This window comes from Adelges cooleyi, unplaced genomic scaffold, assembly GCF_023614345.1.
Source record: "Adelges cooleyi isolate 19-005CV unplaced genomic scaffold, UGA_ACOO_1.1 ACOO_flye_CR_arks_rails_tigmint_CR_PRNA_9, whole genome shotgun sequence".
NCBI lineage: Eukaryota > Metazoa > Arthropoda > Insecta > Hemiptera > Adelgidae > Adelges > Adelges cooleyi.
The window spans coordinates 13,920,675-13,943,917 of NW_026096579.1; the positions used below are offsets into that span (position 1 = coordinate 13,920,675).

General features: G+C 30.2%; 2 protein-coding genes across 2 annotated transcripts; one reads left to right on the top strand and one right to left on the bottom strand.

Annotated features, from left to right (window-relative positions):
- Positions 1 to 56: 56 nt before the first annotated feature.
- On the top strand, positions 57 to 7,220 carry LOC126846290 (cytoplasmic dynein 2 light intermediate chain 1). The gene is made up of 8 exons (XM_050585582.1): positions 57 to 171; positions 436 to 538; positions 2,718 to 2,819; positions 3,439 to 3,675; positions 4,604 to 4,672; positions 5,465 to 5,622; positions 5,683 to 5,827; positions 7,062 to 7,220. Exons 1-8 carry the CDS (start codon positions 155 to 157, stop codon positions 7,218 to 7,220), a joined length of 990 nt encoding a protein of 329 aa, XP_050441539.1. The 5' UTR covers positions 57 to 154.
- On the bottom strand, positions 6,943 to 22,648 carry LOC126846595 (ATP-binding cassette subfamily G member 4-like). Its single transcript, XM_050586205.1, has 11 exons — positions 22,039 to 22,648; positions 16,475 to 16,592; positions 15,058 to 15,247; positions 12,743 to 12,888; positions 12,190 to 12,428; positions 10,331 to 10,450; positions 10,101 to 10,246; positions 9,847 to 10,015; positions 9,068 to 9,168; positions 8,106 to 8,261; positions 6,943 to 8,035 (listed from the first exon to the last, which is right to left on the bottom strand). The coding sequence occupies exons 1-11, from the start codon at positions 22,337 to 22,339 to the stop codon at positions 7,640 to 7,642; spliced, it is 2,082 nt and encodes a 693-aa protein (XP_050442162.1). The 5' UTR covers positions 22,340 to 22,648; the 3' UTR covers positions 6,943 to 7,639.
- Positions 22,649 to 23,243: the final 595 nt, after the last annotated feature.

Genomic DNA, 23,243 nt, shown 5'->3' on the forward strand with positions numbered 1-23,243 from the left:
ATCCATGGCAACGTTTATGACCACACAAAACTCTTTCGCATCCTGATTACTGCTATCGAGTTATAAATTATATCTAATATTTGTTCTTTATCATTATTGAAGTATTCTATGTATCGGCTTTTTTCGAGTTTGACTACATTGATTTATCAATAAAATGACTTCAATACCAAGGTAAGCCTAATCTATTTGATTTTTTCTAGGTTTTTATACATAAATGTTTGAAAATTATACTTTATGTTATTATAATTTGTAAAAAATTATATTATTTGTGTTGCTATTGTTTTATTGTAATGCGCTGTACCCATTTAAAGGTGTTCTTGTAAGCTGTATTTAAATAAAAAATTGTGAAAGCCATACATTTAACATTACACATGAACTTACCAACGGCTAATATATGTTATACTAAAATTATTTATTTTTTGTAATTTTAATTAGAAATCATCAGACTATACTTGATCTTGCTTTAACATTAAAAAACACTAACTTTGATATGAAACCAACTGAGAGAACTTTACTAGTATTGGGAAATAAAAATTCGGTAAGTAAAAGAAGTATTAGATAATTACATTTTTTTTCCAAGTTTTAGTAGATCATTTTATGGAAGCTTAAGCTTCTGTTTTACTCTTCTACTAAAAATGTTATTTAACTAGCATTACCTGCTATAATGCTTTTATAATTAAATACAAAAGTCCAATTTAATTTGTATAAATATCAAAAAATCAAGCTAATATTTAAAAAAGTTCATTCGCTATCTACGTTTATCATAGATAAAACACTGTTTGAAAATTGTTACCATAAATTATATAGACCTAGTGATTTGATGAAAACATTGAAACCAGATAGGAGCTTATTATTACGTTTATAGGAGGCACGTTTAGGTAAATTCTATTAAATATTGACATTTAATACATTATTTTTTCTTGAGTTAAATTTATAACTTTACTAGTTCTCTAGTGTTTTTTATACACGATAGAAGAAAACCATTAAAACGTCGATTTCAAGAAAAATTGTATGAAAAATTAAAATCTGGTTGTACATTTCTTATCGCACTACAAGGTCGATATTCCACTGATGGGAAAAAAATTGGAATGTTTATTTAGCTAAAAAAAATATCTTTTAATAATAATCAGCTATCTGTAACTATAGTTAGTATTTATTATAGGGTAATAAATGTGTTGCACATACTAAGGTCTAACATGATTTCAAAAGAGGTCCTAAGTTGGAAGCCACGAGAAAAGAGGCCCTTAGGCAGACCTAAACAACGATGGTTTGATAAAGTCTCAAAGGATCTAACAACGCTAGGAGTTGAAAACTACAGGGAGGTACAGAGATAGAGAGAGATGGAAGGAAGTGTGTGTTGCAGCAATGGGCCTGAACGGCCTCTGAAGCTGAAGAAAAAAAAAAAATAAATAAATGTGTTGCACGGAGGACACTCAGGCCTTTTCTAAGGAGTAAAGTATAGGCAATTTTTCGAAAAATCTTAATTTAGATTCTAAACTATAATGTATAGATATACTGTATAACTTATTAGTACAGTAATGAGGGTACTTTATTTATTGTCATTTATTTTGTCAAACTATCATAGTAATTTCCTAACCTAACCTAACCTTAGGATAAATTAAACAATTTTTCCCATTAAAACTGCTTTGCGTGGGACAAGTATGCGAGGCTAATATTAACAATTTTGATTACCCAAATTTAGATTTTCACAATGTACAGAGAAAAAACTTTATCTATGGAGTAGCGTTTTTTTTTTTATATCTTCACTTGATATTTTTTTATAAACAAATGAAAAAAGGAAATACAAATGATTGTTTTTTTTTTAGTTTTTAATTATTTACAAATTTTTGATGAACTGATATAGCTTATACGCTCCTTTCGGAGTCGTGTAGTTATCTACAGAGTTATATGTTTTGTTCTACATTTTAATTTTCAAGGGGCTACTACACCAGCATTTTCTAGGGCGCATTGTATAGGCAATTTGTTTACTAAAACCTAACATTTAGCTAAAATTTTCAAACGTACATAGTACCATAGTAAAGAAGAATCTATTTTGGTGTTTAAATTTTTTTTAACTTGTATAACGCATACAGGATCTATTTTTGTAGAAAAATGTATGTGTTTACTTCGAACAGGACTTACTTAAAAATCCTCCGATTTAAGTTTTGAAAACTCATTTGAATTCTTCATAACATTTTCAAACATCGGCCGTGGCACAATTTTAAAATAAGTTTTGATTAATTAATTATTTCGATGTGAAAAACTTTAATTTTTTACTTTTTTAAACTGAAATAATTAACAAAAAATAATTTTAAAATTATGCAATGATCGATGCCTTGAAAATGTTATGATAAATTCAAATATTATTTCAAAACTTATAAATTGGAGTATTCTTAGGGTCAGTACGTTTGAAGTAGAATGAGTTGTTTTTTACCAAAAATATATAGGTGTAGTGGCCCCTTAACAGAGAACCAATGAACATGTTGTACTTTTTGTAACTGATACATAGCTTACGTTTTACAAAAACTCTACAACTACTGTCTAAAATAATACTTTAAATTCGATCACTAAGAAAGATTTTTGATAATTTAATGTAATTATGACATAATTTGAAAATATTTTTGCGAAAATAATTATTTTACAACAACATTTCTATCAAGTTCTGTCATGTTGTATTATACTTACTAATAATAATAATTATCATCTTTACATTTTAGGGTAAAACAACATTAATCCACAGGTTTTTTGATAAAAGCGAAAAGCCAAAACCAACTTTGGCTTTGGAATACACATTTGCTAGAAGATCTGGGAAAAGTTTAGTAAGTTTTAAAAATATTTCATAAGGGGATTAGATACCGATAAGCCTCTATCTAATTAGATGCGATTTTGGAAATCGATAAATATATAAAATAATTATTCTTTTTTCTCCATTTTGACATGATAATTTTTTTATTTTTTTTTATTTAATCTTTATTTAACAATTTTAATAATAGACAAACTTTCTATTAAAAACAATGACTTATCGTCGGTCGATAACAGGTTTTCAGTAATTATTGTTTAAATTAAGGTTTAAAGTTTACCCGTTAATTTTGTATTCTAAAAAAAATATATAGGGAATAAAATATGGGATAGTTTGAAGAAATACTTTATATTGTCTCAAAATTAATTGTAAACTAACACTATACTGAGATTTATTTAGATCACTTATGAGAACTAATATATTAATCGGTTATAAAAAATATCGTTATATTTTAATTATTACAAATGAAAAATTGATCGCTAGTGAAGTAAAATTTAACTATAAGGAGCTAAACTTTAGAATAAGCGTTTTCGATAAAATCGTTGAAAACAATTACAAATAAAATAAATTAATCATACTCGGTAATTATTGTTAAATTATTTATTTTACAATGATTATAAATGCAATTTTTGTTTAAGGCAAAAGACATTTGCCATGTCTGGGAATTAGGTGGTGATGCTGTGTTCAAAAACTTGTTGTCCGTCATAATAGGTAAAACGGAAGGGCGGTGTTTGAGTATTGTTTTGGTGTTGGACTTGTCTAAACTTAACACCATATGGAACACATTGGATAATTTGCTTGAAGAAGTTTTCAGCCAACTTAAAAGTCTACCCAAAATTGAAAATTTCAATCAAATTGATATCCAGAATAATGATGTTAGTCACGTGAAGTTATGAAATACTTTAGTATAAATGAAGAGATGAGCTAAATTAAGTGAAATTACGAATAAAAAAAGAATAAAATAATTCGAATTATGAAAATATTATAATATTTCTAATTCGCCAATATTTAAGCACGAAATATCATTATTAGAATAAATATAAGTGAAAAAAATAAAAAGTTAACGACTTTTGGGAAAAAGGGTTTTCGATATTCGTTTGTTTTGTCAATGTATATCGATAATATTATATTAAAGAATATTTCATATAATTAAGGAATGTTTTCGATTATTTAAAAAAAAAAATATATAGCATGCTGTAAGTTAAATATTTTAGGTTTTTTCTTCGATTTTAAAGATTAAGGGGTGTACATTTTGGACATTTTTGGTCCTATATAGTAATTTTCAGGTTCAATTTCTGATCTGTAGACACAAATAAAAAATTTATAAAAACACATTATTATAAAAACAATAGTTTCTTAGCTCAGCATCGAAGCTAAAATAAAACACATCAATATCAAAACACCACCTTTACAGTTTCGAGTATAACTTAAAAATTATGTGTTGAATACTTGATATCTCTCAGTTATTATTTCCATTACACCATTAATTTATGTATTTAATTTCGCAAATCCATTACGTAGGTTGCTATAGTTTTTAGTTATAAACAATTATTTCATTGTAAAAATGATTGAAAAGTAAAATTTTTATTATTCTTCATATAAACTAAAAATAACATCAGGATTTATATTTGTGTTATGCTAATAAATTAAAAATAAAATATTTCGATAAAATAATTTACAATAAATTTATTTGTTATTTTGTCGAATTATTCGAATAATAAATTAGTTTTTCAATCAAATAATATTTAACTCTTGGTTTAAACCATGTAATACTTGTATTAACTATAATGATCATCTTTCTAGGATAAACAATACATGACACCATTACAAGTGCCTTTAATAATAGTAGGAAGTAAATATGACGTATATCAAGTAAGTTAATAATAAATTGTTATAAATGTTCTTTATTATTATGCTACATCAAACCTGAGTTTTTTTTTTTTACAAATGCCTCTTCGTGTAAACATATTTTAACTTAATTAAAATCACGTTTTTAATTTAAATATGAACTTGACAATTATTTGTCTAATGTCTGTTGTAATTAATTTATGCTATTTCGTAAAACAATTTCATTTCCATACAAAAATAATTGTGATAATGAAAACGAATTTAAATTACTATTATTTAATAATTATTTATACTTAAAATTATACTACTAAAATTTAGCAAAACGTTAAAATTTGTCTACATATATTTTTCCCACAAATCACTTGTCTAATATTGCAATTCATTTTTTAATGCTCTTGAATAAGATTATATGAATAAGGTGTAGAACATACAAAAATGTATTTAGACACATTTTGATAGTATAAAATAATATTCCGACTTACTCGTATAATTGTTAGGTGAATAATTATTCACAATACCTAGAATTTGTAAGTATAGAGGCATAATAATGAACCATTATTAATGATTTTGTTCCTTAAATTAGTTTAGTACTGACAAAAATGTACTACACATCGGGTAAAGCAAATTTTACATATTGAAAATTAATAATTAAATATTCATGACACAATGCTTAACATTTGAAAATAAATAAAATGCCAAAGTGCTCCTTGCTAAGTTGATTCGTTACAAGTATATGATGTTCTTGTGAAGTGCCCAAATGGTATGGTTCTTTTCATAATACAAAATTAAGGGGTTGAACATTAACCTTTTTTTCAGAACTATGAACCGGCCAAAAAGCGGATTGTGTGTCAATCATTACGCTATGTAGCACATACTTATGGCGCATCATTATTATTTTATAGTACTAACGAAGCCATTCTAGTAAAAAGAGCTAAAGAAGTCTTGTCACATTACGGGTTTGGAACGTCTTACTCGTAAGAAAATTTATTTTATCTTATTTTATTTCTATACACTAATCTAAATATACATCTCAGGAAGAATTATGTGCAAGATTCGAACAAACCGCTTTTTATTCCAGCCGGTACCGACTCATTTGATAGTATAGATCAATTAGATGGTAATATACATTTAAGATCAATGCAAAAGTACAAACATCTATTTACTACACATTTTAAGCAGGTAATAAAAATTTGAATTTTCAAAAAAAAAAAAAATTTGAATTTACCAATTGATTATTATAATAATTTACTATTTTGTTCATTATTTTCTGTATCTACACATATTATACTACCTACACCAATGAAACCAAACTTGATTAAATGAAAAGTAATTTTCTTCAACATATTAAGTTTCCTATACACTTTAAACTAAGGTGTATAAACATTTTTCTAATTTTTTATGCATATTTTTCCCAGTTCTTATTTTTATATATATATATATTTTTTTTAAAATTAGTTTATTGATTTAATATGTTTAATTAATTTTAAATTATTATTAAAAATATAATTTCACAACGAAAATAGTCGAATTTTAAAAATATACAACAACACATTGTATTGTAATCAAATTATAACAATAATCATATGTGAGTGGTGAAGGGTACGAAAAAAAACCCCAGAAAAGTCAATTTTATTGACGTACTGAATACTTTTTAATCATATTTTTTTTAGATTAAAAAAAGTGACTTTTCGTTATGCTCTTCATGTTACATAATCAAAGGTCAGGTCCCAAAGCTCGAGACTTAAATAAATTAAAATCGATACCTGGACAGCTCATCAAAAAAGACAATTAATCAATAAGTAATTAACCGAATGTACATTTTGTCGTAAACGTAATGGGTCAAAAAAAAATAATTTAAAATAATTAACAAGCGCGGAGTAGAAAATCTGGTCACTTATCGAACCGATTCAGTTCAGTGTTTAGAGAAATATATTATAATAAGGGCCCAAAAGTATTAATATTTGTATAATATTAAGTTCACAATTATAATACTATAGTTTTATGCTTATAGTTATAATATTGTACTCAAGAGATAAAATAATATATAACATTTTATTACATTTAGTATTGTACGAAATGTGATAAAATTACTTTTTAGCAAGGAGTTTTATACAAATTATCGCCTCGACCGTTAAATATTCAATGGGTTTTCCGCCAAGTTTACAGATTACAGCGATTTGATAAATACACTATTAAATCATCATCATGTAATTTTTTATAATACGTTCAAATATTGTATTGAACTTTATGAGATAAAATAAATATTTAAATTGTTTATTTTTGATTTTTTATTTAATATAATAATGTGATTACAGAGCTGTATAACTAAAAAAAAAAACAATTAAAAACAATATTTGAATAGAATTAAGGCACAAACCATTTGTTTTTGTGGTAATTAATATTATATATTTAGGCTCCACTGGACGCTGAACGTCATTCCGGGTCTGTTGTCGAAGATCCGTTGAATAATCCGAATTACGTGGATCCAGTTGTAGACGAAGCGTTAAAAAAGAAACAGGAGGTTTGTACACAACTTTATACACTTAATACTGGTGTAGTATTGTTATTGTAGTAATGCATAATAATTAACGGTCAAATGATAATTGTTTTAGGAGCACAAACTGTTCATGGCGAACTACAATAATTATTTGAACATGGAAAATAAATACAAAAATAATTTACAATAATAACAATTACGCACAATATAAATATTAAAATAAAAAATAATTTATGTCGTACATCTCGTAACGGCGATACACAGATTATATAACAATGGTAATAAAAAATAATAAGTTGTTGATATTTATTTCAAACATTTCACTTTGAAGATCTTTCTTCTTTTTTTTTTTTTAAAAAAACTAATTAAAATCTCGGAACTGTCGTGGCGTTTCACAGTTCCTGCCACAAGGACAAACTCATTCGTTGAGCGTTTCCCAGACGTGGCGTTTGTTTTACGTTGGACGATGGAATGCGTTATTCGAATAATTATTATTATCTCCTTATGAGCTTTTTGAAGTACAACGGCAAATTCTTGAGCGGTTTGTTGAGCAATCGAATTTTGATCACGTAATAAGCTCCTACTCTGAACACGAGTCCGAATATGGCAAGCCCGATGAACTGGACGGTTATCGATCTGTGGCTCATTCCCAAATCCCTCAGCAGCAGTTCCGGGTCCTTGTAGTGACAGTACAAGTCGTCTTTGAGACAAGACATTTCGGCGCGCCCATTGCCGTAAAGCGATGCCGATATGGCGACCAAAGCGTACCTCAGGAAACTCGTGGCCATCAGCGACTCCATGATAGGTTCGATTACCTGGCCGTATCCCATACCGTAAACGGCTAGCGCCAACATGGGCGCTAGCAGGGCCGGAGTTAATATGGCGCCGGTCTGGAAGGGTGCATGGATAATAATTAGTATTTCAATACAAACAAATATTGAATCGCAATGTCATTCTTACCGCGTTGTCGACCGAAGACCCTATTAATATGCCCAGTCCTTCCGATATGTAACCCGTAAACAGTCCTACGGCCACAAACTGACTTATTCTTATGATCTCCAGTGGTTGCGACGTCATAAAGTATACGATTCCTAAAAACAGTCCTCCGAATAGGAACTGAAAATAGTTGAAATTATTAATATATTGTACTGAGAAGGTGGCCGAAATATATCTTCTAAACGGCTATGGTTTCGACGCTACGCTAAAGAAGATTGGATTTAAAGTAGTTTTAGGAGCTAATGAGCTTAAGGGGATTGCATGCGGTCCTTTTTTTTACGTTTTATACCAAAAAGCCAGACGAAACTCAGACTACTCAGGATGGTCCGATTCTGTTAAGATATACGAGCTCTTTAGAAACTTTATTAGATTATGTAAGATATAGATTTTTTGTTTTTTTCATGAAAATAAGTTGGGTTTTGATTTAGAACAAATTGCAAATATAGCTTATTTAATTACAAGAAACTAACATTTTTAAATAAAAATTGGCCTTCTACATAACATAGTTAAGTAACCAAAGAACTCGAATCTCTTTTACTGAATTGAAATTGGACCATCCTAGGTAGTTGAAATTTTGGTTTAAAATAAACAAAAATGGCTTTTACTTATAGAAGAAATGATTTTAATTAAAAATAAATTAAATATAATAATAATTGAAGCGTATACAAATTAACCGGTTAATTAATTGACAAGGTCAAAATTTATTTAAACCACTATTTTTTTTTACGGGTTGCCTATACAAAACTCCTTAAAAATAGACCGCATACAATTTCCATGTATACGAAAAACTATAATATGTGAATTATTACATTTATTACAGAAAATGTATAACATACGATAACATGCTTGCTTATATATATACATAAATAAAACTAGTTACCAATTATAATACAGAATATAAATTTATATCTATTACATGTACTCACCATGCTAGGTAGAGACGTTATAGTCAATGCTAGATAATAGGACTTGAGCCCGTACCAATGGTTGAAGTATTCACGCCGCAACAATTTAATTTCGGTAGGAACTTAACAGAACAAATAAAACACCGTAATTTTAATTTACTTAACTGAGTAGAAAACATGCGACAAATAGAGTATTCCATTTTAAGTATTTTGCATGGTTTGCATTTTCAAAAGGGGAGAAAGGTATAGAAAACAATAGGGATATTTAAAACGTTGAAAATAAAAGGGTTAAATAAAATTTATAGAATCCACCTATTATGTTCAGAGAAAAAGATAAGCAAGTATCTAGGATCAGTAAATCAGTTATGTGTGACAAAACAATACCATTTAAAATTAAATAGAAATTGTGTTTACCTAATGCAATTATAGTAAAGTCAGGGATAATGACGCATGTAAGTAAATGTTAGGCTCTGACTTGTTAGAATGACAGAAGAACAAAATAGACGAAATGTAAGAACTAGGAATGTAAATATAAAGGCTTGAAATAAGAAGGAAAGTACCAAATCGTATATAAATAATACAGTCTAAAACATGAACACTTTCTAAAGTTTCGTCAATTGGGGCTTATATTTTTTAATTGTGTTGTAAGAGTGATTATAATTTTACTTGTTTATAGTTCTATAACTTAATAATAATTGACTTTTTAGCCCGAACAGAAAAAGTAGTAGGATAAAACGAAGAACGATAAAAGAGATATTTTGTTTTCTAAAACACGAAATATTTATAATATGTATACTTACAAGTGAGAACGGGTCCCATAACATGAGTGTAAATAAAGAATACGATTACACTGATGCAAAATTTGAAGTTTTCAAACGGTCTACCGCCATCTACTCCAATACCACAGTAAATACTTCCAAGTAGCAATGCAGAGATTGCATGATGAAAAAATGATATATATAACCCTACCTATATGGATCAAAAATGCATGTCATTATTATTTATATTTGTTCTATCCAATAACACAACTATGTATACTTAATAATTGACTTACAGAATTTCTTGCAATTTGTTTGGTTCTCCTATCTAATAATATGGTAAATTGTGTACAAAACGATGATGAATGTCCAGAACATTTTTTGTCGGCAGTCTCTAAATTATCAAACACAGGAGGCAATAATGCCAGCGTTTCGTTGCGACCTTGTGAATAGAAAATTTCAAGATAAATTTGTTGTCCTGATTAATTTTACATACAGTTATAACTTATACCGATTAGTGACTTACAGAGTTTTGAAGTAGGTGATTTTGTTTCCATATCGTTGATGTCATCACAGAGTATAATTTTTCCATTTTGAATTTCCCTATTCAAATCGACAATTGTGTCGTTGTCCAACACTTCAAATACTGTAACAAATAATAGGTTTATAAAATGCGTTTAAAAAAGTTAAAAGTATAGAATAAGAGAATACACAAGTGTTTGTTAACCGGCTGAGCAATGCTAAGCGGATAGTTTATACATTTCTGATAGATAATTGTGTAAACATGGTCAATAGTGTTACATTCATATTTCAGACTTCAACATTAAACAAATAATATGTAAAGAAATAATATGAATAGCCTACTTAATATGGGCTATATTGCCTTGAATAATGAATCACAAAAAACATATTTTTTCGTATAAAAACAATAGTTGCTGACAATGAGCATTTACTATTGTAGTGTTTTTTACTATTGTTGCAGTTATTAAATAATAACGTACTATGAAAATAATAAAATATGTATTATAAAATGGGTTACGAATTACATACGCTTTTGTGGATTAAACAATAGAGTAATTAGCTTATTAACATAATTGTAATATAGGATAACATAATCCTATATTACAATTTACAAATGCCAAAGGCGCTATTTCACTAAAACAGTTGTAATGCAATATTTACTATAATACATTAATAATTAAATTAAAATCTAAATATTTTAAGTATCTTCCTCCATACCCAACAAACCCCATACTTAAATGTATTACAAAGAAAATAATTGTTTACATAACGCTAAATTATGTTAAACCATGTAACCTTATAGATAATAACATCTTGCTAAATTGTCATAAGTGGCTGGATTAGTTGTCAGTACTTTTAGATTCAAGGTACAGGATGTAGTATTTGATTTATTTATTGGCAAAAACCTTTAACCGTTATTCAAATTTCTGAAGAAAGCTTGTTTTGATGGTCGATTGGAATTATTTCACACAACAGAATTAATAAAGAATAAATTACCAGTAAGAGTGTGTACAAATCTGATTTTATACACAAATCCGTCATTTTCAATGGCATTTACTTGTATATTAAACGTATTCAATAATTCTACCATAATACTGGTATGAGTAGCATTGAGAATTGTTCATTTGAGTCATTTTTTTTTTTAATCGAATCGAAAGGTTAAACACATATTTATACATCTTTCCGGATATTATTACAAGGCTTTAGATTTTTAAACAGATAGCAACGCTCACTACATTATCCAGAGTAAAGTAAATAAAAAAAAAATAAAAGTTATATTATATCATTAAACTAACAATAATAATAATAAAACTGAAGACAAGTATGCATACCAATTACTAGTTACATCCCGCTAAAAATTAGTTCATAAGCTATACAAACATTTTATTTACTTATTGAATTTTTAGTTGTGAAATTTCAGGTTAAATAACTTTGATGATTAAGTAACTTTAAAGAAAGACTTGCGGGTCTTTGTAGTAAAACTTTTCTTTCTCTATGTTTTCGGCAATTTTTTGTTTTTAACAAATTTTTAACCTTCGCTCCGGTATAATACGTTTTTATCTTAGATGCGAAGGCAAGAATACCTAGTATAAGATAATAAAATTAGCAAATTGTCAACACTAATTGTAAAGTGTTTAATGGTTTGTCTAGTTTTAGATAATACTTATATAGTAAATATGTTACTACACATTTTAGTTATGTTTATCGTGTTTTCCTAATTCAATTAGCGTCTAGTTGCGATCAAGTAAATTGATTAACATGATATCATATCGAGCACGTAATCAAATACACTATGTACTAATACTAATACACAGTGTACTTAGTCTAATACATCTATGTACTAATTACTAAGTGTTGACTTACCGAAATCGGCCGGGTTGTGCGTGGGTTTGCACACGTGGCCGATCTGGGCGAGGAACGGAACGAGTTGCCTGGGCGTTCCGTTGTAAATGCACGAACCCCTGGCTAACATGTACACGTGGTCAAACATATGGAATAATGATGAACTTGGCTGATGTATCGTGCACACCACGGTCCTTCCTTGTTTGGCGAGTTCCACTAGTAGCGTGACGCATTGTTTTATCGCTACAATGTCCAAGCCCCTAAAAAAGAAACGTTTGATGTGACAGTTTTGGCAGTTTTCACGCACGAGGCTTCCTAGGTCACACGCCACAGCGTCGAGTCCATTAGTGCAATTATTGTAAATTGCACTAATGACATTATTTTAAGGATCAAGTTGTAAACACCGGGTCTGATTTATAATAAGTAGTTGAAATATAATCTTATTATACGTTACAATATCGCTTGTGGTTTTCAACGTTGGGACGGTGAACCAAAAACCATACAACGTTAGGGGTCAACCGGTCGGGGGATGTGACAAACCGAATTATTAGCGGTGGCCGTACGCGACACTTACGTGGTTGGCTCGTCCAAAAAAATAACCGGCGGATTGTTCACCAGTTCCAAGGCTACGGACAGCCGCTTGCGCTGACCTCCTGACAACTTTTCCACAAATGTGTTTTGGCACACCGACACCCCCAACAGTTCCAGCACCTCGTCGACCTTGAACATAAAAAATATTATGTCAGCTGTTGTTCCTTACTCACGGCCTGCACGGTTACAATTAAACAACGAAACGTATTATTGTTTCTGAAAACGGCTTATCACCATCAATAAGGAACCGGTAATCATGTGCGCCGACGCCGATCTTCAGCACTACTCTGTAAACTTCCGGCCTCACTTAGTTTTCGGAGACTACCGGTATTAATGCCGACAGTAAAAAACCCGCATCGCGAGATAATGTTTTCGTTATTGATGGCAGCTAAACAATAAACATTTAGGAAATCTATCGTCGTTAAACTTAAAAGCTATCTATAACATGATATTCAATTAATGCGCATGATACCACGTTGGAAATCTCAATCGGTCACCTTGGATGTTAATCACCGTTTTCTAACTAAGTGGCACATTTTTAAACGAGTCATCGTCTATGCGAGATTTGTACAAATTTCAGCTTAAAAATGGCGCCTAAATTTAATACTACTATAACGATAATTATACATGTTGGCTATAAATCTTTTTTTATTTGTAAATAATTTAAATAGTATTACACCATTTACACCGTAATCTGTTAACGTGGTTTTACCGTGTAAACATAGGGAAAATAATAAAAGTGTAAACATAATTATTCTCCTTAAATAATTGCAGTTTTATAGTTTTTCTTTATGAAAACGTTATTTATGGTTTTTTTTTTTTAATATTATACAATTACTAAGTATTTACGTTTTTTAATTTTTCCAGAACGCTTCAATAGGATCGTACAGATTTAATTAACTTTTAAATTAAGAACAATTTGCTGAAAATATGAACTGGTCGATAACCATTTTTGGATAATTACTTTTAAAGAAAGGGTGGAGTGTAGAGTTATTTTTATCTGCGCACATTACTAAAACCGCACTCCTATCTCCCGTCCTAAATTTTAAACTTACCAAAACTGGTTATCGACAAGTCAACACTTTCAGCAAATTATTCTACTTCCAAAAAGTTTGTTAACCCTGAATATTAACCTTATTTTTACCCTTTTATTGCTAACCATTCGTCGATTTGACAAAACGCATATAAATAAATAAAATTACTCTGATTGTTTTCTTTACTTATTATAAAATAAATATAATAATATAAACAGATAATAAGTATAATATATATAGGTTCCCATTTACGTTTCAAAAGTCGATAGAACTCTGGAAAATACTAAAAAAATGTAAATATTTAGCCATTTTATAATATTTAAAAAAAACAAAAATGTGTGTGAGGAGGGCAAGTGTTTGTGCATGATGGCCCCCCTTCACCCTGACTGAGGCAAATCATACAATTAATAAAGTTTACTAGTAGAGCTAGCTTAGCAAAAATGCCAGCAGTTGTAATTTGCAATATTACTTTAGTTTAAAAAAATTAAGAATCTGTCTACATTTCTGCTTAGATAAGTACGAATATAATAGTTATTATTATATATATATAAGAGGTGTATAATTTATGTAATTTCCGGTGGAATTCAATTCTGTCTACACTTTCTACACGGTGTCACGTGTGGTGTTTATAAAATATGTTTACATTATGCGTACCGAAGTTAATTTATGTTGGTAACACTTGACGATCGAATTACGGTAATTTTAATAGATGCGTTTTACGTATACGAAAAGAAATGATCAAATTCTTTATCTATCCATATGATTTCTTTTTTACCCATTTCAATTTTTGTGGTCCGAGTTTTTCGTTATATTCCTTATGTACCTTATCTACTCAAGTGAATATCGAATTTTTAGTTATACGATTTAAAGCTTTAGTTTTACCTATATAGTATATACCTACTTAATAACGGGTTTACTGGTTTTGACCATTTATGCATATTATAAAGTATAGGTCAAGGTAATTGATATATTACGACCTTAAAAAAAAAATAGTAAATTTGCGTGATATTGTGAGAATTTAACTTTAATTTATCGTTTTTTCCTGCTAACCGTTTCCTTTTTTCGATTTTTAAGCCATGCATATAACAATGCCACTAATAACTGTTAAATTATTATGTTTATATTTTTTAAAAAGTTAACAAGGTGCAAAAAAATACAAATTTTTTTGCACGGTATATTCGAATAAAAATAATTTGTTTTACGCAAGTGAAAATACAGTAAACGGCTGCAATGGGTAATAATAATTACACAGCAATAAACTTACCGCTTTGTTTTTATCTTCATCGGACAACTCCTCCCCAATCTTTAACCTTGCCGCATATCTCAGAGATTCTAAAACGGTTAATCTGGGTTGCAGTAGATCTTCTTGCATGATGTAAGAGGAGAGTTTTTTAAATAGATGCATATTTCTCGGGTGGCCGTTTGTTAAAATCTGTCCTTTGATATTTGACCGTCTAAAATACATAATAATAAATAATTAATTTAATAATAATAAAATGAAGTACCTACTAATTAGGTGTTATAACTTATAACGAACTTAAGTACAAAAATAAGAATTGTTCGTTAATATACCATTTTAAAATAACAACTACAACCGTAAAAATAGTGTATTAACTCGAATTTTGTACAATCAAATTCCAGAATGAATCTTTTAGCTTCGATTTGGAACAGAGAAGGTATATATAAGTTTTACAATGATGTGTGTTTTTTTGTCACACGATGAACGCCCTAATGATAAACTATATTTATTTTTCTCTCCTTAAATGGCATTTATTGCTATTTTTTCATTACCGGCAACATCAACTGTTTTGGTTATTAACCTACATAAAATTATTTTAGCTTTGATGCGTAACTGAGAAGTTATAGTTCATACAATAGTATATTTTTCGAAATACGGATCATAATATTTCCCATGCCACTGAGCTGATTTCTTCGTGTAGCAAGCGAAGGCATGCTGTATAAAATCGTACTTGGAGGGTTTTTATTGGGCAAAAATTAAAAAAATTCACTCCTTCCTGTCAAAATCGAGAAAACCACCGTAAAAATGTACGAATTTTTCAAAAATATTAATTTTTAAAATTAAATTATGAACTCTGATTTTTAAGAAGATGGTACTATCATTTGTATGGGGTTTTCTTTTAATGGATTTACTAATTGCAATCGACAATCGTTTTACTGTAGGTTTTGTCACTTTTTCGTTGCCGAATAGTACAACTGGACGTTTGTAAAATAATTGTATTATTGTACAATAACATACATATTATTGATAATGTTTGGCAGCAGGATATTATGCATTAGCCGTGTTGTAATGTACACGGCGCTGATACTTACATTGCGGCGAGATTTAATATATTTTACCGGCTTAGTCATAATATCTTATAGCATTATTATATTATTAACTACCGGGGGCGTTTGTCTATCGACGACGCGGGTACTACCGCGGTAAATCTTATACCTAGTTTACGCAATTAAGAGAGTATACAATATTATTATATCTTCTATACGTCTTGATCGACTGCGGACGTTAGTCCTTGGCCCAGGTCTGTCGATCGATTTGTGTTTTCAGAGACAAATAGCACGGCTGACGGCCTACAGAGATGCGTTTGCAACAAATATACAATAATAATACCGGTTTTCTAATGTCACCGCCGTTGTGCTTTCAATGCGAACGGGAAACTTACACGTAACCGGCGAGGATATTCATCAGCGAGCTCTTTCCAGCGCCAGAAGGACCCATGATGGCTGTAAGGTGCCCCGAGCGGAAGAAGCCATTCACGCCCTTTAGTATTGCCCGTTCTCCTGTAACAAAAAAAAAAAACAATTACACAAATAAATAAACAACACTATTATCCTCTCGGTGTCCTTGACTAAGTCTAACATAGTAAAACAATCGCATATATTGTGAAACCTGAATTGGGTACGCAGTATTGGCGGTTAAGCATAGCTGGCAACAGGATCGACGGAATGGCATAAGCATACGCGGATTTAGGAATAACCTGAATCGTATAATAGCAATATTATTATAATGTCAGCAGTACCTACCACCTCTAATAACAGGCAACGTGTCTTGTGCTCGTAATTCGGTTTTCCAGACATTAGTTTAAAAATAATAATGTCGTTTGTAAAAATTCATATTTATGACGCAAATGTGTAAACAAGTTAATAAATAGATTAAAATCGTATCGAAACTGTTCTATGTTTACGTTTTACAAATACTATTTTTAAATGAATTAATTAAGCATTGAAATTTGTAAAAACGCCAATGCCAAGGCTCAAGGTCCTTTCCGTGACTCAAATAATGTCGTAAAGTTCACATAATGTCTTCATGTAGGCAGTAGCGTGCTCGGCTTTATTCAACGAGGGTTATATGTAAAGGGCAACAACTTATAAAATGTTCACTTTGCCCACAAATATATTTTTCAAGTTTACATTTTATATTATATATATTTAAGAAAAACGTCCAAGGAAGGATATATCTTCATCCTTCCTTTTTGTGCAAATCACTGCATGCAGGCATTTAAAACACATAACGTAACTAGGTATTTGAGTTGTTGAGTTCAAACGACTTTTGCAAAAATGTATTATCGTTTTCGTTGTCTTCGAAATCGTCTAAATATTTAAATACAACGATCAGTGGCTGCCGAATGACAAAAAACAATGCAGCAAGGGCATATAATAATGTTGATACTTAGCAGTGTAAAATATTATCAACCAAAAATGAGACCTTAGCCGCATAGTATAAATCTTGATCCGGTCAAACGTGATTCAAAATCAAGCTCTAGTTAATTTAATAGTTAGCATAATTAAGTTCATAAACTTAGTTCAGTGAACACGGAAAATATATTATTATAGATAAAGTACAATCATTACGTTTGATTTTGTTACACACATATTTATAGGTGTTCAAGCTGTAATGATTTTCGTACAAAAAACAAGCTTTGTTAATTGATTTTTCAAGGTCTTGCTGTCATTAATTTTTTAAACATGGCCAGTAGTACAAAATCACTTTCAAAAAAACAAAAATTCAATGAATACCTGTTAAACAATTTTTTTAATACACCAAAATCAAATTCAAGTTTTTGACAATTATTACACTATATTTATTAGTAATAGGTAAGTAAGGTTCATAGACCTCAATGACCACGGTTGGGTTACTTGGGTTGATTGGAAGGAATGACATAAGAAAATTGACGGAGTAAAGAATTCATAAAAATATGAACTGTATTGAATTGTATCACTTGAAGTGAAATGTAATAATAATAAACAAGACTCACAAGGATACACGGAAAACTATTAGTTATTTATTTAAAAGTTACATTTTTAGTTCTGAACGTGTCAAGAGGCGCATAAGGTATTTTTTATTTCTATGTCCTTGGAGAGCCGTAAAGAATTAGTTTTATCGCCGAAATCTTTAAACGAACTATGTTATTAATTGTCGTTCATAGACATTTTAAGAAGTATTTATGGTTATTAATATGTAACATTGAAGATCTTAATTTTCCGAACATTCTATTTAATTACTAACTGAAAATAATTGAGCCATCAAGGTTTTATTATTCTTCCATAGGTAGTAAAAATATATCTACTCTGTCTTTAAGGAAAAATCTTAAGATGTTATTTACTTCTTAGCTGTTATGCACTACGATAATATTAATAATCGATTTGAAAATATCGTTAAATAACTTTTTACTCAGAAACTGTATTTTCTATACTATATATAATTTACAAAAAGTTGTTTAAGTATTAATAACAATATTCTAATAATTACCAATAATATAATACTATAAATATAATATCAAACAACATTTTGTAAATAATATTTGTAAAACATTAAATTCATTTTAAAATGTTAAAAAAACTTTTTGATAAAACTATGAAAACATTTTATTTTTCTAATGACTAGATTACTACAAAAAGACAAGTCTTCATTTACTTACATGTTTTCATGTCTTTAAATACTTGAAATTATTTTAATATAGTATTACTAACTTTATTCCCGTTAACTATTATTTGTTATTTGGCAGCCATTTTTATTAGCCACTAGTGCTTGTTATTTCGAGATTGATTTACTAATTTAGTTTGTTTTTTGTTTATTTTAGATTTTTTTTCGTTTAGGGTTGTTGCAGTAGTGAGAAATAGAGTACCTGAGTGATAACAGAATTTAATCCCACTAAGCTATTGGGTAAGCATTACATAAACAAGTTAATACGTTTCCCTTGTGATGGTGTTTATTTTTTATTTTAATAAATCAACCATAAAACACATTATCCTCTGTGCGAATCTCAATGTAAATTATTTCAATTCCGTTCGCGCTTGGCAAAATGATCTAAAATTACTATATTTGAGGTTCCTATTTCATTATGATCGCGCTAATTTTTTATGAAGCTAATGCGTTTTTTATTAAGGAAAAACCGGGTCAATGTTGATGTACACACGTCATGAATAAACAACATAAACTATTAGAATAGATTTATGCGGTATAGCTTGTCCAAACAATAATACCATAATTTATAACGATAGCTGTCGGTGAGTCATACAAATTTGTATAAATTAATAACTTCAATTTTGCCTAATAAATCACGGGTGATCTTAAAAATTAATTTGTGTTTTTCCCATTTTAATTGAAAACCGGTTAAGTAGGTAACAAATAGTATAAAATGTTCGTATTTAGCTGTCATTCGAAAAATGCTTATTGCAAGATGACATTAAAGGCTGGTGTTAACGAAGGTCATAATAAATGGTAATTATACTCCTTCGACCCGGATTTGGTAGGTTCGTCAGTAGTATTTATGTCCATTTCTCTACGCATTAATACACTTCATTTAAAGTGTGTATTATACAATTCTCCGTTCTACAATTCGGAATGCATGAATCATGGTTTTACCTAACATAATATTAAACAAATCGCTATTTCAGCACATTAGTCTATTTGTTTGTATAAACACCATGCCAATGAGGTTAATCAAACATAATACTTTGCTAATTTCGAAGGGTTGATAAATTTCACATTAACGCGTCTTATTTAGCTTATTTTTTTGGAAACTGATATAAAGAAGAAAAATAGTTGCTATATTATACAATTTATCGTTTACTTATTATTACACATCGCTACCTTCTTGACCGCAATACGGTTGTTTTTGCATAAACCTGGGTTAGTGGTCACTGGTTATACTCATTATCAAACATGTTTATAAGACTTTAGTTAATACTGGTGAAAACTTCACGAAAACAATGATAATAATTTAAAACAATTATCGAAATAATGTAGGTTTTTTTATATTAAATTCTAGTCGTTGTGGAGTTTGCTTTACTTAATTAGTAATCACTTATTCATTTGTAATTGTAAAAATTAGAATATAAGTTATAACTTATAACGAATAATGATTATGTTAGTATCATTGAGTATAAACTATAAATACATTTAAATTAATAATCAATGGCTGGTAATATGTAATACCGGTTTTATCGGGTATCGGTTTTATTTTAATATCGGTTCATGGTTTTTGCAAAAAATGTTGATTTTTAATATATCGGGTATCGATTTTAAATCAATGATATATATAAATATTTATATATTATATCGAATTATCGGTAAATGTGGTATCGACCCATCCCTAATTATAAAAATACTGCGATTATTCGAGTTCAAAAAGTAACGTAAAAATTAAAAAGTAATAGTTGATCAAACAGAATAACAAGTTTTTTTTTATCACAACCGTTTTCTCCTATATCTAATCTGATTTCTTTTAAATTTATTTGCCATCTGTGTTGTTCATTAGTATTTAAACCGAAGAATTTTCAGTTTCTATTAAAATCTACAATGAATCTTATATTTTATGTACAGATTGAACAATTTAACGTAAAACACTCATTTTCTGCTTAAATTCAGAAAAATTGCATTATTTTTATTTTTCTTTACTGTTTTTAAAAATTTCGATAAATAAATTTAAAAGAAACCCTAAAGTTTAAAACAAATCGATGTATTGGAATAACGATAGCCAGTATTCGTCTCGAGGACAATTTACTTTCATTGAATTTTTTCACTGTTGTGTTGTTACAGTTTAACCTTAATCGGTCGACTGATAGTCGTAGGCTTAGTTTTCATTGTTATAGTATGATAGCAATAATATTGAGCGAAACAATACCCATAATAAATCTGTGAAAAAAAACCTAGACATTTTTAGAGGATACACATACATCGTTAGAGACTGATATTCTTTTTAAATAATGTAGCTAGAGGGTAATCCGTAATAGCTGGTTAAATGCGGGTTTTAATACTAAACATATGGATCATTTGTAGATGCATTTTTCTTGGGTTAGTAATTTGAATGTTTAACAAACAGCGCGTTTGTTTGTGTCGTGACCAAATAATTAAATAACTCGGTATATAGAATATACAATGTCCTACACTCATTTGAGATTATCTGCCTATCTACCTAGTTAGGATACCTTGTCAAAACTGTTTGTCGCAAAACGTTCATTGAAGCGAATAGGTTTCAGAAACCGTCTACACGTTATTATATACCTACTAAAAAAAAAATGAGTTACGCAATGATAATATTTTTTTTTATTATTGTGTTATTAAATATGGTATCACGCTGAAAGCTAGTCTTAACAATGTGTACAAAAGGCGACTGTCAGGCTTCTTGCTAATTTCTCTTTCTGATCACAGAGTGTAGTAATTGCCAAATAATCTGCTAATTCTCTTATTGTTTTCTTATAGCGCTTTCTTTTGATTAACCGAACAATCGAGTTCAATTAGGTGCGAGAAAATACATATTTCGAGTTAGTTTGAAATAAGAAGCGTTTATTACATATTATTCTATGTATAAATTTGTACAACCACCGTGAGCAACTTGGGTCGCTGGCGTCAATACACTAGTCTACTTACAAAGCGTTGATATAATATTGGTCAAAACATTTCAGACGCCTTACACATATTATGATAATATTGTTTACTTAGTGTATTGTTGGTTATTAATCTATCTATACTTTTGGCGCTTAAAATAGTCATTCTCGTGCTCAGCAAGTTTTGACCAATGAATATTACATTGAGTTTGCTCTCAATTAGAGTTTTGAGGGAAAAAAACAGAGTTTACTATTTTTTTATAAAAGGCACAACAGTGTATTGTGTAGCAGATTTGGCCGAAATTCGAGATGGATCAAAGGTATGTGGATCTTAAGAGTATTTATTTATCTTCGGCCACGATAATCGCAATGTATGTAACACATTTTTTTGGCGTACCTGCTGTAGTGTCCACGGAATAGGTCAAGTCGTGGAATTCGATGTCGACGGCCGGCCGTTTTGCCTTGTGCGTTAAAGTCTTCATCTCGGCCCGGGTAGGAATCCTGGTGATTGGCCGGTCCATCGACATGCTGAACATTCTGTTCCTGCCGGTGCCGTCGTCGGCCACGCCGTTCTCTTCCTCTTCGGTGCTGCTGCCGTTGCCGTCGTCGTCGTCGTCGTCAATCATCGCTGCAAATGACACGGTGCTTTTGACTCGGCCCATGGACGGCACCGGTTCGTCGGCCGTTTGTACGGTCATGGTGTCGCGACGGCTGTCTGTTCGGTCGACGGTATAACGTTATAGTAGGTATCAAAGGTTAGTAAACTTTGGTAGACGGTAAAAACGGTATAAATGCGGTCAATAACTTTTTACGGGTTTCACAGTATTTTGAGTTGTCCGTTTGAAATTGTATTTTATTGTAAATTAATTCACGACACTGAAATCCGGAAAAAGCCGGTGGATACCCGTTTGCGATACAACGCGTACAGCATCTACGGTTTGTTTGTCGCGTCGACCGCCGTGCGGTTCGGCTGAATAAACTAGTTTGCCGCCTTTCCGTTCCGTCCGCTCACCCCACCCAACCGTCGCGTCGTCGCATGACACGCTCATGCCGACCGGATGGAAAACACATATACACACTGACACAACGAGCCGTTTGCGCACAAGGAGGGCATCCTCGACAATGGTTCGGCAAGTGACTTACTGGCTATTTGGCAGTGGGCATTACCGTTCTACGTTACTACAGAAATTATCTGTTACTATTACATTATGTTTACAAATAGTATACTGATGGTAAACACATGTGCGTAAGCTTTCCATAATGACCTAGTTCGTCCAGTTTTCCATAAAACTTCGACCGTTAAGTAGTTATAGTCGCCAGAGATGCTTAGGAAGTATAAATTACTTATTAGCATCCCCAATTTTAAAATTAGCACCCTAATATTTTTCGTGTTTATGTATTAAAACCACCGCTTATAAAAATGTTTGGAAAAACCAAAAACTTTTTGTAAAATATAAACTATAACAGTATTTTTTATTATTCAGTATCATTTATCAATATCAGATGGCTGTCACACTTCCCAATAGTTCAGCAATTTGTGAACGCTCGTTTTCTGCTCTAAGAAAGATAAATACTTAGTTTAGGGTTTCAATAGAACAAGGC